At 51.4% G+C, this 13530-nt stretch overlaps 1 protein-coding gene across 19 annotated transcripts in view; it reads right to left on the bottom strand.

Moving 5' to 3' along the window:
* Positions 1–794: 794 nt before the first annotated feature.
* Positions 795–13530, bottom strand: part of NLRC5 (NLR family CARD domain containing 5) — a 91727-nt gene continuing 78991 nt past the window's right edge. For 13 of the 19 annotated variants that reach the window (XM_035281629.3, XM_035281635.3, XM_035281632.3 and 10 more), the window contains 11 exons: positions 10152–10235; positions 7962–8045; positions 7486–7569; positions 7058–7141; positions 6840–6917; positions 5705–5788; positions 5547–5618; positions 5212–5295; positions 3027–3110; positions 2604–2684; positions 795–1798 (listed from right to left, as the gene is read on the bottom strand). In XM_035281629.3, the coding sequence (XP_035137520.2) occupies positions 1687–1798; positions 2604–2684; positions 3027–3110; positions 5212–5295; positions 5547–5618; positions 5705–5788; positions 6840–6917; positions 7058–7141; positions 7486–7569; positions 7962–8045; positions 10152–10235 (931 nt within the window). In that variant the 3' untranslated portion in view covers positions 795–1686. Of the gene's footprint in view, positions 1799–2603; positions 2685–3026; positions 3111–5211; positions 5296–5546; positions 5619–5704; positions 5789–6839; positions 6918–7057; positions 7142–7485; positions 7570–7961; positions 8046–8671; positions 8764–10151; positions 10236–13530 lie in introns of those variants that run through there. The other 6 variants (XM_078358253.1, XM_078358258.1, XM_078358254.1 and 3 more) reach the window with 2 other exon arrangements.

Below are 13530 nucleotides of genomic sequence, written 5' to 3'. Positions count from 1 at the left end.
TGGGTGGTGTGTGTGTGATGTGTGTGTGGCGTGTGTGTGATGTGTGTGGTGTGTATGTGGCATGTGTGTGGCATGTGTGTGGTGTGTGTGATGTGTGTGTGATGTGTGTGTGGTGTGTGTGATATGTGTGTGTGTGGTGTATGTGTCTGTGTGTGTGCATGTGTGTGTGTGACGTGTGTGTGTTTGTTAGGGGTGGCTACTAACCCATATATCTCAAAGACAGGTAGCAAAGGGTCAAGTCACATTCTATTCCGTGCCTGTCTGACTTCCCAAGCGACGTTCCTCTGGTACAACATACCCGTGCAAACTCTCTAGGTCAGGGTCAGGGAGCAGCAGAAAGTGGGTAGGGTGGGGCGTCAAGACAGTGGGGAGTGGTGGGGACTGCAGCAAGCTGAGGGACGTGTGCGCATCTAAAGGCACAGTCATGTGATTTTTAGTGGGAGTGCTGGATTAGCACTTCAAAGCAACCAGAGTCGGAATTTTTATGTAAAGTTCCCAATTTTAAATACAGACGGTGAATTCAGAAAGTAGTTTCAATGTTATGCAAGTCAAACAGAAAATGTTTTCTAAGACGCTGAGCTTCTGTAACACCCTCATGTTGCAGGTGAGGACTGGAGAGAGGAGGAAACTTGCCCATTACCACGTGACTAGAGACGAGGTCTGAGCTGGGAACCCCTGTCTCCTGACTCCCAGGCCAGTGCTCCCTCAGCACACCTCTCTCTTGTCTGAGACCCCAGGGCAGGGGGTGAACCACTTCTGACTTAGTGGGGTAGCAGGAAACATTGGACTCAGGCTAGAGTGGAAGACCATCAAGTTTATTGATGAAGCTTGGCTTTGAGTGTGACAGCGCCATTCTTGGTTCTCCTCGGAAGTAACAAAAACACTGTGTAACATGTGGAGTGCCTGCTCACCTGAATCACACCAAGGTAGTAGTAGCTGGAGCCAGTAGCCTAGCCTATGGTCTTGGCAGTGGCCCCCACCCAATACCGTTAGACCTAGCTTTGTCCACTCCCAAGGCCAGGCTGGCCCTACCTCCACCTGGGCCCCAACTCCTTAGAATTTAGTATGTAAGTAAGGGAGGGGTCAAGTTTACAGAAGGGTAGACTGAGGATTGAGGCAGGAGGGGACAAGTCCCCGGCTTGTCCCAGAGCCCTGGCCCTTGGGTCCCTGGAATGGTCAATGCATGGACACTCTCCCCTCCCAGCTCGGGTGGAAGACTTTTTCTGGCTTAGCTGCTGCATACATGCAATCTATAAATATGTATTTGCTTTAAAAATTAATAAATTAGATCTTGGGCCAGCCTGAGGTCATTTGGCCAGCCATGAGTCCTGTGACAGGGACATTTGTCATGTGTCATATGTGGACCAACAATCATGTATGTTGGTATGCCAGGACCCATGCCACTGACCACATGTGTCACACTGTGAGTTTCATGTCATGCCACATGTCCCCTACTGATCATACATATCACATGTAATGCAGGGAACTCCTTTGGCCAGACCTGGCTCCCGGTTCCCAAAAAAGTTCTCCCCGAGGACTGCAGCAGGACACACGTGTTGTTTCTCCTGGGTGGAATGCAAAGAACCTACCAAGGCTCTTTTTTCCTGAGTCATTTATCCCAGTGGGCAAAGGGTGGATCACTTGGGAGCATCACTTGGCTGGATTCCAAAGGTCTTGACGGGGCCATCAGGTACCCCAGTGGGCCTGGGGCTGGTTGTCAAAGAAGGCGAAGTCCAGCCTAGGCTCCTGGCTCTGCAGGCTCTGGGCCACGTTGCAGGGAATGTTGTTATTCCAGAGGCTGCAGGGCACAGACACAGGCTCTCATTCATCCTCCTGCCTCTGCCCTCTGTCCTACCTGCACACTGGGAAGCTGAGGCCCAGAAAGGTGGAGCTGTGCCCAGTTACCTGGCAGAGGAAGGTGTTAGACCAGCATGGGCTGACCTAGGGAGAGGGTATCCCCCACAGCTGCCTCCTGAGTTCCCCAACTCAGCCTTCCGCCCTGGGAGGGAGTGATGCCAGCTAAGGCTACACTCATGTGGCACATTTGTGCAAAGAAGGAAAAGGCCCTCTTTCTTCGAGATGTTTTACTGCCATCTGTCTGAAATTGTCATAATATACTGATTTTGGTAGAACAAGGCGTTTTGCTCTCATCTGCTAGAAATCTAGCAGGTTGATGATGTGAACGGTGCCCCTTAGGTGCAATGCCCTTGTGCAGTGCACAACCTATACAACTGTATGTGATGGCTCTGATTACAGCTACCATTTTAAGTGCTTACTATGTGCCAGGCATTGGGTTCAGTGCTTTATATGCTCATTTAGTCCTTACAACTCTCTGAGATAGATGCTATCAGTATCCTCATTTCATAGACGAGAAAACTGGGGCTCAGAGAGGTTGAATTACTACCACAAAGTTACACAGTTGGCAAGTGGCAGAGCTGGGATTTGATCCGAGTCTGCTTGCTGCCAAATTCTTGGTGGAGGGTCCAAGTCTCCTTTGATAATCCCCAACCCAGGCCCTGCCGCCTCCTCCAGGGAATCCCGTTAGATCTAGGGGCTGGTGTGGCCTCCCACCCACCACCCCTGCCCCTGCAGGCCTCTGTTACCGGATGACTTGGACACTAGACTGGGCCAGCCCTTCAGCCAGAAGCCAGGCTCCGCGGGCTGTGATCTGATTCTTCTCCAGGCTTCCCAGTGGACAGTGAGGGGAGGGGAAGAAAAACAGCCATGAGAATGGTGTGAGGGTTTCCTAGGCCCCCTCCCCAGGCCAAGATCAGGGGTACACAGTTTTCCACACTACCTTCTCAGAGAACCCAAAAGACAATAGGGCACTTGGGGCGGGTGCAGCAGGAGGGCTGGAGGCTAGAACCCAGGGGAAACTAAGCCTGGTAGGGGCTTGCAACAGACCAGAGTGTGCAACTCAAGGAAGGCCTTTCTGGGAGGCAGGGGACTGACCCAGTGGCTTCTTAGTGTTCCCGGGATGTAGGTCCCCCCTCAGCCCACCCCGTTCCTCCCCTGGCCCCTCATACTCCACTCTCTTCAGCCGGCCCATCCTCGGCAGAACCTGGGCTAGCTCGGCAGCTGCCTCATCCCCTAGGAGATTCCAGGACAGCCTGCAGGGAAGGGGTCCCAAGGTCAGTGGCAGGAGAGCAGGGAGGTTGAGGGGTGGAGATGAGGCAGTGAGTGGGGAGGGGGGGGCACTGATCCTGGGGATGAGGGTTTGCAAGAGAGGCTGCCTGATAGGGTGCTTGTGCCATCCCCTGAAGATAGCAGGGTACAGGTTACCTTCCTCTCTGCTCCCCTACCAGTTAAATTTGGATCATCACGTTGTTCATATGATGTTGCCATTTTTGCCACATACATGCACCTCCTGTATTTATGGTGCATCATATTTTTCTTTAAATCTGTCCCCTCTTTTTTCTTTTCTTTTTTTTTTTTGGAGACAGAATCTCACTCTGTCTCCTAGGCTGGAGTGCAGTGGCATGATCTCAGCTCACTGCAACCTCTACCTCCCTGGTTCAAGCAATTCCTCCGCCTCAGCCTCTGGAGTAGCTGGGATTACAGGCATGTGCCACCATGCCCGGCTAATTGTTTTTTGTTTGTTTGTTTGTTTTTTTGTATTTTTAGTAGAGATATGGTTTCACTATGTTGGCCAGACTGGTCTTGAACTCCTTACCTCAGGCAATCTACCTGCCTTGGTCTCCCAAAGTGTTGGGATTACAGGTGTGAGCCACCACGCCAGGCCCACCCCGCTCTTTTTTCTTACTTAAAAAAATTAATCTTGGCCAGGTACAGTGGCTCATGCCTGTAATCCCAGCACTTTGGGAGGCCAAGGCAGGCAGATCACAGAGTCAGGAGTTCGAGACAATCCTGACCGACATGGTGAAACCCTGTCTCTACTAAAAATACAAAAATTAGCTGGGTGTGGTGGTGAGCGTTTGTGATCCCTGCTACTCGAGATGCTGAGGCAGGAGAATTGCTTGAACCCAGGAGGCAGAGGTTGCAGTGAGCTGAGATGGCACCACCACACTCCAGCCTGGGCAACACAGGGAGACTCTGTCTCAAAAAAAAAAATTAATCTTAAAAGGAAGCATTTATTACTACTATGAATGGAAAACTTGTGTAACGCCCCAAATAGAAGGTAGCTACAAAAATAAATATAGTACAAACAATGGTATTAACTTTTAGCTGGAACATATGCCTTCCTAAGACGTTGGGTCTGTGATCCACCCCTATCGGTTAAAAGGGGAGAATCCAGAGTTAGGTGGTAAAGATGAGGCTGGGCGCAGTGGCTCACGCCTATAATCCCAGCAATTTGGGAGGCCAAGACAGGCAGATCATGAGGTCAGGAGATCGAGACCATCCTGGCCAACATGGTGAAACCCCGTCTCTACTAAAATACAAAAAAATTAGCCAGGCATGGTGATGCGCACCTGTAGTCCCAGCTACTCAGGAAGCTGAGGCAGGGGAATTGCTTGAACCTGGGAGACAGAGATTGCAGTGAGCTGAGATCACGCACGCCACTGTACTCTAGCCTGGCGACAGTGAGACTTCATCTCAAAAAAAAAATTACAATAAATAAATAAGAGTTAGCACTGATCTGAGACTTTCTCTGGTGTAATGAGAAGGGTCAAGACCTTTAGGACGCAAACTAAAGTCATCTTATAATCATGTGTGTCCTGTTCTTTAGGAAACAGCTTTGTCCTCCACATCATGGTTAGGGTCCCAGGCTGGTCCTAGAATTCTAGTTCACCCATGAGGCAGCACTGCAAGGCCCCAAGGTCCAGCACGGCCAGCCAGCAGGTCTGGGGGCAGCTTTCTCCTGGCTTTAGCCATTGTTCACTACCAGCAGTGGCTCATCAATGGAGATGTCATCAATCAGGCAAGGTGGTCTATCCAGCTGCCTCCCAAAAGGAAGACTGGACCAAAAACCTTGAGAGACCGTCTGGCCCACCTCCCCGCCCACCACTCTGCAAATGGGGGTAAAAGCAGGAGAAGCTAAACTGTTTTACCCAACATCACCCACAGCTCAGGTGTTAAAACGTCTTTGAGAGGATGCCTGAGCAAGAATGATCTTTCCCATTTATAAATGGGAGGATGGGCCAGAGAGGATGGGAGCAGCACCAGGCCTCACAGCAGGCTGGAGCCAACTCCCCTCCTGCCTCCCCACTGTTCCCTTTCCCAGCTCAGCTCAGGGCTCTTGCAATCACTCACAAGATTACTTCCAGGGCAGGGCAGAGTGTGAAGCTGGAGGTGAGGAGCTTGGCGGTCTGGTTGTCAATCTTACAGGAAACCAGGCTGCGGATGGAGAAGGGTGAGGGATGCAAGAGGAAGGTGTTTGAGTCAGGGGATCTGGCAGGTCCTGTCTCCCACAGTCAGCACAGGAGGGAGGGTCTGGGGTGAGCTAGGAGCTTTAGGAAAGGCTTCCTTTCTTGACCCAGGCTCCCACCATCCCTGGGGCTTCTATCACTTCAAAGGCCTCCCCAGGTATTAGGCTCAGTCAGAGAAGAGCTGCCTTCAGCATACCGCTGGTCCCCCAGGCTACTTACTCTATCCGTCTGAGCAGTGGGAGCCCCTTACAGAAACGCGGGACCCCTTCAGCCAGGTTGTTTTCTGCCAAGCTGCAGGGTAGGGGAGACACTTGTGAGAGGAACCCCCAGGCCCCCCCAGGACTGTCCCCCTGTCTGACAGGGCAGCCCCTACTTACCTGATCTCTTCCACATGGGGGGATCCATCCAGGGCCTGGACCAGGCTTAGGGCCCCTTTTGGGCCCAGATGGCTGGACGGCAGCCTGGGGAAAGAGGAGGGGGTGAGCCTGCGGCGACTGGGGACCTTTCCAGAGCCCCCCACCCTCAGCCTCATCTCAGGCTGCAGCACCAGCCTGTAGACAGACTCTGGCTAATTCTCCATCTATACAGGACCTGGGTGGGTATCAAGAACCCTGGCTTTGGGGTCTGAGATCCCAAATTCAACACCCAGATCCTTTTTGTATGAGGAAGGAAAACTTTCCACACCTCTTCTGGCCTTCGTTCCCTTGCCTGGAAAAATGAGCACATAAAAATCTCAGCACTGGCCGGGCATGGTGGCTCACGCCTATAATCCCAGCACTTTGGGAGGCTAAGGTGGGTGATCACCTGAGGTCAGGAGTTCGAGACCAGCCTGACCAATATGGTGAAGCCCTGTCTCTACTAAAAATACAAAAACTAGCCGGGCATGGTGGCACATGCCATAATCCCAGCTACTCTGGAAGCTGAGGCATGAGAGTTGCTTGAACCTGGGAGGTAGAGGTTGCAGTGAGCTGAGATTGCACCACTGCACTCTAGCCTGGGTAACAGAAAGAGACTCCGTCTCAAAAATAATAATAATCAAATAAAGTCCCATCCCGCTGGGGCTGCCTGTGAGGCTCCGACGAGGCCGTGGACTTCAGCTGTGGAGTGCTGAGGCCATGCTGCTTGGCCTGTGCTTCCGCAAAGCCTCTGCTAGGATTTCTCATTCAGTGTCAGGGACTGGCTCACAGGGCACACTGAGCTGGGATCGTTGTACTCCTTTTGCACGTGAAGAAACTGAGGCTGAGAAGGGGCAGGGGTCTAGCCAAGGGCAGGCAGGGGCCCGTGGCAGAGCCAGGACTAGGCTGGGCCTCCTGATTTCTCAGATCCTTTCTCAGATGCTGCAGGTATCAGAGGCAGGGGAGGAACAGGCAGGAGGGCGGGTAGCCAACCCTAAGACATGCCGCAGCTTGACCTGGGGCAGGGCAGCTCAACTGATGGGGGCCTGGACCCCCACTGCTCCCCGGGACCCTCCTCCCCGCCAGCCCAGCATGACATGGGCAGGGGGCCACTCACCGCAGGACCCTCAGGTGCTGGGGCAGCTCCTGAGCCAGCTCCAGGGCTGTGTGATCCCCCAGGTCATTGCAGCCAAGCCTGGAAAAGGAGAGGAATGAGCATTGAGCTCTGGGCTGGCCCACTCAGGACCCCTGCCCTGCCCTGTGCCCACTGCGGGAGAGGAGCCCAAGTGGCCCTTGGGGCCACACAGGGCAGAGGCCACCTGGGCAGACACTCACATCAGCTCCTCCAGGCACCTGCAAAGAGCGAGAGACTCCGCCAGCTTCACTCCCCCAGCTGGGCTGATGCTATTCGCTGAGAGGCTGTGGGAGTGGGGGCAGCCATCAGGTTCTCTGACACCCCCTCTCCCTGACACCCCAGGACATCTGCTGCCAGGGGCTACCACCCCTGCTTCAGGGGGCCTAAGAGACAACCCTCCCCACACCACACACCTATCCAGACAATGGGGTAGAAAGGCCCAGAGAAAAGCAGGGCCTGGGGTGATTTAAGGTCCCACAGTGAGGGCCAGGAGGTCACCCAGCCCCGATGCCCAGACACTGAGGCTGGAGCAGGGGACATTTTAGCATGCTGGCCTGAGCTAGGGGCCAGTGTCTCCTAGGACCATGGTGTGACCCTGTTGCCCTCCTATGTAGGGCTGGCCACTTACTCTATCTTCCTGAGCTCTGGCAGCCTGGGCAGGATGGTAGCTAAGTACCCGACACCAGCGTCTCCAATCTGGTTGTAGCTCAAGCTTGGGGGAGAGAACACCTTCATCAGCCTTCCACCATCTCATCTTGTCCACACCCCACTCCCAGAACAGAAGGGGAGGCTGAGGTCCCAGGAAGGGCCTCAGCTCACACTGAGAGAGCCCCATCACCCCATGTTGAGTGACAGCTCCTAACTCTTGGCTTCTGTTTAGGATGTTCTCCCTGTTATCCGACCTAAATCCCTCTTGGGGCAATTGACACTCTTACATTCTGTCTTTGGTTCCCCCGAGGTTCTAGGCCCCGGGTTGGTCACAGTGTAGAAGTGAGTGAAGGGGATGAGATGAAGAAGCTAAGGGTGTGCTCAGGTAGCCCCTTGCCTTTGACATCTTTCCCTGCCAAAACTGTCCTGGGTCTGGGGGCAGGATGGGCAACTCACTCCAGCTCCTCCAGGCTGGTGGCAGCTCTGAGAGCCTCAGAAAGGTGGCAGCAATCGACATCACCAATACTGTTCCTGTTCAGTCTGGAAAAGCAGGGAATAGACCAAGAGGCTTTCAGGAGCTTAAAGGCCTTTGCAGGTGCTGTGCTAAGAACTCTACAGTTTGCAAAGCCTTTACACACCCAGGAACTCATATGCTAGTTACAAACTTCTGGGGATCATGGCAGATTGGGGGTAGTGAGCAAGGTGGGAATTATTGTCCCCAGTGTCCAGGTGAAAAAACTGAGACCCAGCAGTGAGCTGTGACTGGCCAGAGACTTAGAGACTTACAGATTGGGTGGAAATGAACCCAGAGCCCCTGGCCAAGGAGCAGTCTCTATATCTCTTTGGCAGGCTTTACCTTGGCCTCTGTGTCAGGGGTCTCCAGGCTGGCCTGGCTGAATGCCAATTTCACATGGGGTTCCCTGATTCACCCAAATCAGTTCTCAGGGGCGTATCACGTTCTCATCTATACAGATGGTGGGCTTTTCCCTAACCCAGGGTATTGTCTTTGCTGAGCCCTAACCTTGCTATGCCTGGTTGGGAAAAACCAACAAAACAGCTGAGGCAAATGGTCCTAGCCCCTTGGGAAGTATTTGTCTGCATGTTGTTTTTACTTTCTTTTAGTTTGCAAATTAAATTTTAACGGGGCCTGGCATGGTGGCTCACACCTGTAGTCCCAGCACTTTGGGAGTCTAGGCAGGCAGATCAGCTGAGGTCAGGGGTTCAAGACCAGTCTGGCCAACATGGTGAAACCTCATCTCTATTAAAAAAAAAATACAAAAATTAGCTGAGTGTGGTGGTACATGCCTGTAATCCCAGATACTTGGGTGGTTGGGGCATGAGAATAGCTTGAACCCAAGGAGGTGGAGGTTGCAGTGAACTGAGTCACGCCACTGAACTCCAGCCTGGGCGACAGAGAGCGACTCTGTCTTAAAAATATGTAAGTAAAATACAAATAAATAAATAAATTTTAAGGGATCACCTTTCAGTAAATTAATTTTGGGCGAACTGGTCCAATATAATAAATATATCCTACCAAACTCTCTAACCTCATTTCCCGCCTGCTGTGCTCTGCCAGAGGTGGGGGTGGGAGGGGCACTTGGATATAAACAAAGCAATGCTTTGTGTCACTGCTTGGATTTGCTTTTAGTCACAACATTTCATATTTTGAAAAATCACATTGAAAGCAAGTGTCATGTTTAGTTACCCTAGCGGGCAGGGAGTGAGATCACAAAGGGAATATAGGAAGGCCGCCCCTTCTGAGTCTAGACCTAGACTACTCAAAGTGTGCTCTGTGGCCCCCAGAATTGACACCACCCGAGAGCTCGTTAGAAATGCAGAGCTGGGTGCAACGGCTGAGGGCTGTAGTCCCAGCTACTTGGGAGGGTGAGGCAGGAGGATCGCATTCACCCAGGAGTTTGAGGCTTAGGGCACCATGATTGCACCTGTGCATTGCCACTGCACTCCAGCCTGGACCATATAGTGAGGCCCCAACTCAAAAATTAAAAAAGAAAAAAGCAGAATCTAGGCAGAATTCCAGACCTGGGGACCCGGGGAATCAGAATTTGCTTTTTTTTTGAGTCTGAGTTTTGCTCTTGTTGCCCAGGCTGGAGTGCAATGGCGTGATCTTGGCTCAGCTCACCATGACCTCTGCCTCCCGGGTTAAAGCGATTCTCCTGCCTCAGCCTTGCAAGTAGCTAGGATTACAGGCATGCACCACCATGCCTGGCTAATTTGTATTTTTAGTAAAGACAGGGTTTCTCCATGTTGGTCTGGCTGGTCTTGAACTCCCAACCTCAGGTGATCTGCCCGCCTCGGATTCCCAAAGTGCTGGGATTACAGGTGTGAGCCACCATGCCCGGCAGAATTAGCATTTTAACAAGAGCTCAGAGTGACTTGTATGTGCATCGAGGGTTGTTCTACAACTTAGGCCTAAACTCTTTCAGTCACTTTTGTCACCAGGAGGAAGCTCGTGGCATTAGAAGGCAAGAGCAGTGGGTACTCACCTAGGAGGGCACAGGGATGGACCTGGGAGGGAGCCACAAAGGATCCATAGGGAGGTGCCCTCAGTGCTTCCCCCGATGTGTTCCCAACTGAGTGGGGAGTATGTCCTCCCACTCATTCCCATGGGGCCACTGGGTCACTCACCGGAGGCTCTGCAGGAGGGTCATGTGGCTTAGTCCTCGAGTAAGCAAGTCCAAGGTGGAGCCATTCAGCAGAAGGTGACTGAGGCTGGAGAAGAGGAGGCCAGGTGAACTTGGCATCCAGGGGTGGAGCACTGTCTAGTCCGGGGTCTGAGGCCTCTGTGCTTAGCAAGTCTAGGGACTCCAAGACAGCCGCTTATATCCACACAGTGTAAACATTCTACAAAACGAGCTGTACTGAGAGGTCCCAATGCTGTTTCTCGGCATGAATTACTGAGGTCAGGCAGGCAGCAGCTCTATGTTCTGAACCACACTGGACCCAGTCTAATGATCAGTAATAACAGTGGCCACATATTGAGCATAAAATGTGGGCCAAATTCAGGGCTTGGGCCATCTGGAAAGGTAGGTTTATTATCATCTCCATTTTACGGGTGAGGAACCAAGGCTCAGAGAGTTAGAGAACTTGCTCAAGGTCATACACAAACTGGCTGCTTCAGGAGCAGAACCCAAAGCTATAGAACTCCCATTCCTGAGCCCCAACCATATGTGACCCAGGTGATTGTACTTCTCAAGGCCCCCAGCCTAGGCAGGAGAGGAGAATAACAACAATGGCTAGCACTGGCAGAGTCTGCACTCTGCGCCAGGCTCCAAGAATGTAACACATATTATCTCATTTAATCCTCACAACAAACCTAGCGGAGGGATTGCTGTTATCCTCAAAGTTAAGATGAGGAGGCCAAAGCACAGAGAGGCTGAGAGGCTGCATGTACAAGTTCACACATGAAGAGGCAGAACCAGCCGGGTGTGGTGGCTCATGACTCTAATCCCAGAACTTTATGAGGCCAAGGTGGGTGGATCACCTGAGGTCAGGAGTTCTAGACCACCAGGCTAGCCAACAAGGTGAAACCCCATCTCTGCTAAAAATACAAAAATTAGCAGAGCATGGTGGTGCATGCCTGTAATCCCAGCCACTTAGGAGGCTGAGGCAGGAGAATCACTTGAACCTGGGAGATGGAGGTTGCAGTGAGCTGAGATCGGGTGACAAGAGCGAGACTCTGTCTCAAAATAATAATAATAATACAAAATAATAATAATAATAATATTAAGGCAGAGGCAAGAGATGGTCAACTGTCCTGGTTGGTTGAGCACTGAAGGGTTTTCCTGGATGTGGGAACTTGGGGCGCTAAAATGGGGAAACCTCCAAGCAAACTGGAAGCATTGGTTACCCTACCCAGAGTTGAACCCAGGCAGTGAGGCTCCTAACTAGGGTCCATGCCCCTACCTGCTCCATCACAGGTAGACAGCTGGAAGAAGCTGGCTGGATTTGAGGGTAACTGCCCATGGGGAGACACACTTGGAAATGACAGATCTGAAATGGGAAGAGGCCTCTGAGCATTGAAGATCCATCCCCTTCCTTTGGACAGGGAAGATATCATTATGCCCACTTTACAGATAGGGCAACTGAGGCAGCAGGAGGCAAGGAGCAGCACTAGGTGCCTGGGAAATCAGGAGGAAGAAAAAGACCCCAACTAGGCTGTGAGTGTTGAGGGGGAATGGATGAATCTGTCCTGTCCCTCATGGTACCATGAGCTCCTGGCCCAGCTGCCCCACTCAATACGTATTTGTCAAATACATGAATGAGCCAATGAATGACCTCACTGGGGCTCCAATCCCTTGAATAAAAGCTTTGAGAAGGCTGAGCTGAGGTGCAGGCACATGGAGAGTGGGCAAAGAAACAGACAGGAGAGATGACAGGAGGGCCCTGTGCTCAATGGTCTCCGTAACCCCTCTTCTCCTTTTACCTGATCCTCTCCCCAGGAGAAGCAAAGAGGGACAAGTGGAAGAATTTCACTGTTAAGGGGCAAAAAGTCAAAAGGTTACTTTCAAGCTGAATTCAAAACATATGTGGAAAAAAAAGTCTGGAGAAAGATTCACAAATTGTTCAAGAGAAGTTCCTCAGGGGGTGTCATCTCCAGGGCATTTCAGGCTCTTTGTTCCATATTTCTATAATGATGGAACTTTTTATAGCCAGTGAGTATGTTTGGTCATCAGAAAAAGTTAAGAGTTTAAATCCTGTTAAATTTTCTGTTCAGATACTGTTTAAACAGGAATCTCTGCGGGACAGGGACTGTCTTTTAGACTGAGGCTGTTTCTGGCATTTCTAAGAATTTGGTGACTTCAGATTATGGGGGAGAGTAGTAAAAGCTGCCAGTTACCAAGGAAACGCTGTAGACAAATGGTAGTGGACAGCTGTAGATTTTTTTTCTGCCCAGAGTTTGTTTTCTCTTCTGTTACTCGCACCCTGAAATACCACCCACCCTCTAAGTCCAGAAAATAGGGTGGGCATGCGCCCAGATCTGGCCAGTGAGAATATTTAGTGCTCAGAGCCACAGTGATTGCTTTAGGGTGGGTCAGGTGACCCAAGCTAGTTCAACCAGACTCAATCTAGGACCTTTTGCTGTAACCGCAGAAGAAAGGTACTTGCTTTCCACTAAGCTGGGAGAAAGTCTGCAGGTGCAGGGATGGCCTGCCTTAGAAGGAAGCCAAGGTGGACAGAGAAAGAGCAAGGGCCAGAGTGAAGTATGTGAGAGAGAAGCCTGATAAATACAAAAACCCCTGGATCCAGCCAGGCCTGAAGTCAGGAGCCTCATAATTTTCCATGACATAAGCCAATCCATTTCTATCTTGGATTGCCTTGAGTTGTGTGTTCTGTTTCTTGTGACGAAGATTCTTGCTGGCATTCAGCCAGAATAGAAAGTCAAAGGTCATGGAAGGGCATTCAGCTGGAAACAAGGTAGTTTGTGTTCACAAAACAAACAAAGGTTCCTAGGCATGCAACTCACTGACCATGCGGCAATCAGCACCACCGCCATCACTCACCCAGTTCCCCATAAACCACCATCACCATCACTCACCCTTTCCCCATAAACCACCATCACCATCACTCACCAAGTTCCCCATAAACCACCATCACCATCACTAACCCCAGTTCCCCATAAACCACCATCACCATCACTAACCCCAGTTCCCCATAAACCACCATCACCATCACTCACCAAGTTCCCCATAAACCACCATCACCATCACTAACCCCAGTTCCCCATAAACCACCATCACCATCACTCACCAAGTTCCCCATAAACCACCATCACCATCACTCACCCAGTTCCCCATAAACCACCATCACCATCACTCACCCAGTTCCCCATAAACCACCATCACCATCACTCACCCAGTTCCCCATAAACCACCATCACCATCACTCACCAAGTTCCCCATAAACCACCATCACCATCACTCACCAAGTTCCCCATAAACCACCATCACCATCACTCACCAAGTTCCCCATAAACCACCATCACCATCACTCACCCAGTTCCCCA

This window comes from Callithrix jacchus, chromosome 20 (genome assembly GCF_049354715.1).
Source record: "Callithrix jacchus isolate 240 chromosome 20, calJac240_pri, whole genome shotgun sequence".
Lineage (NCBI taxonomy): Eukaryota > Metazoa > Chordata > Mammalia > Primates > Cebidae > Callithrix > Callithrix jacchus.
This window is presented reverse-complemented; position numbering and strand designations above follow the sequence as displayed.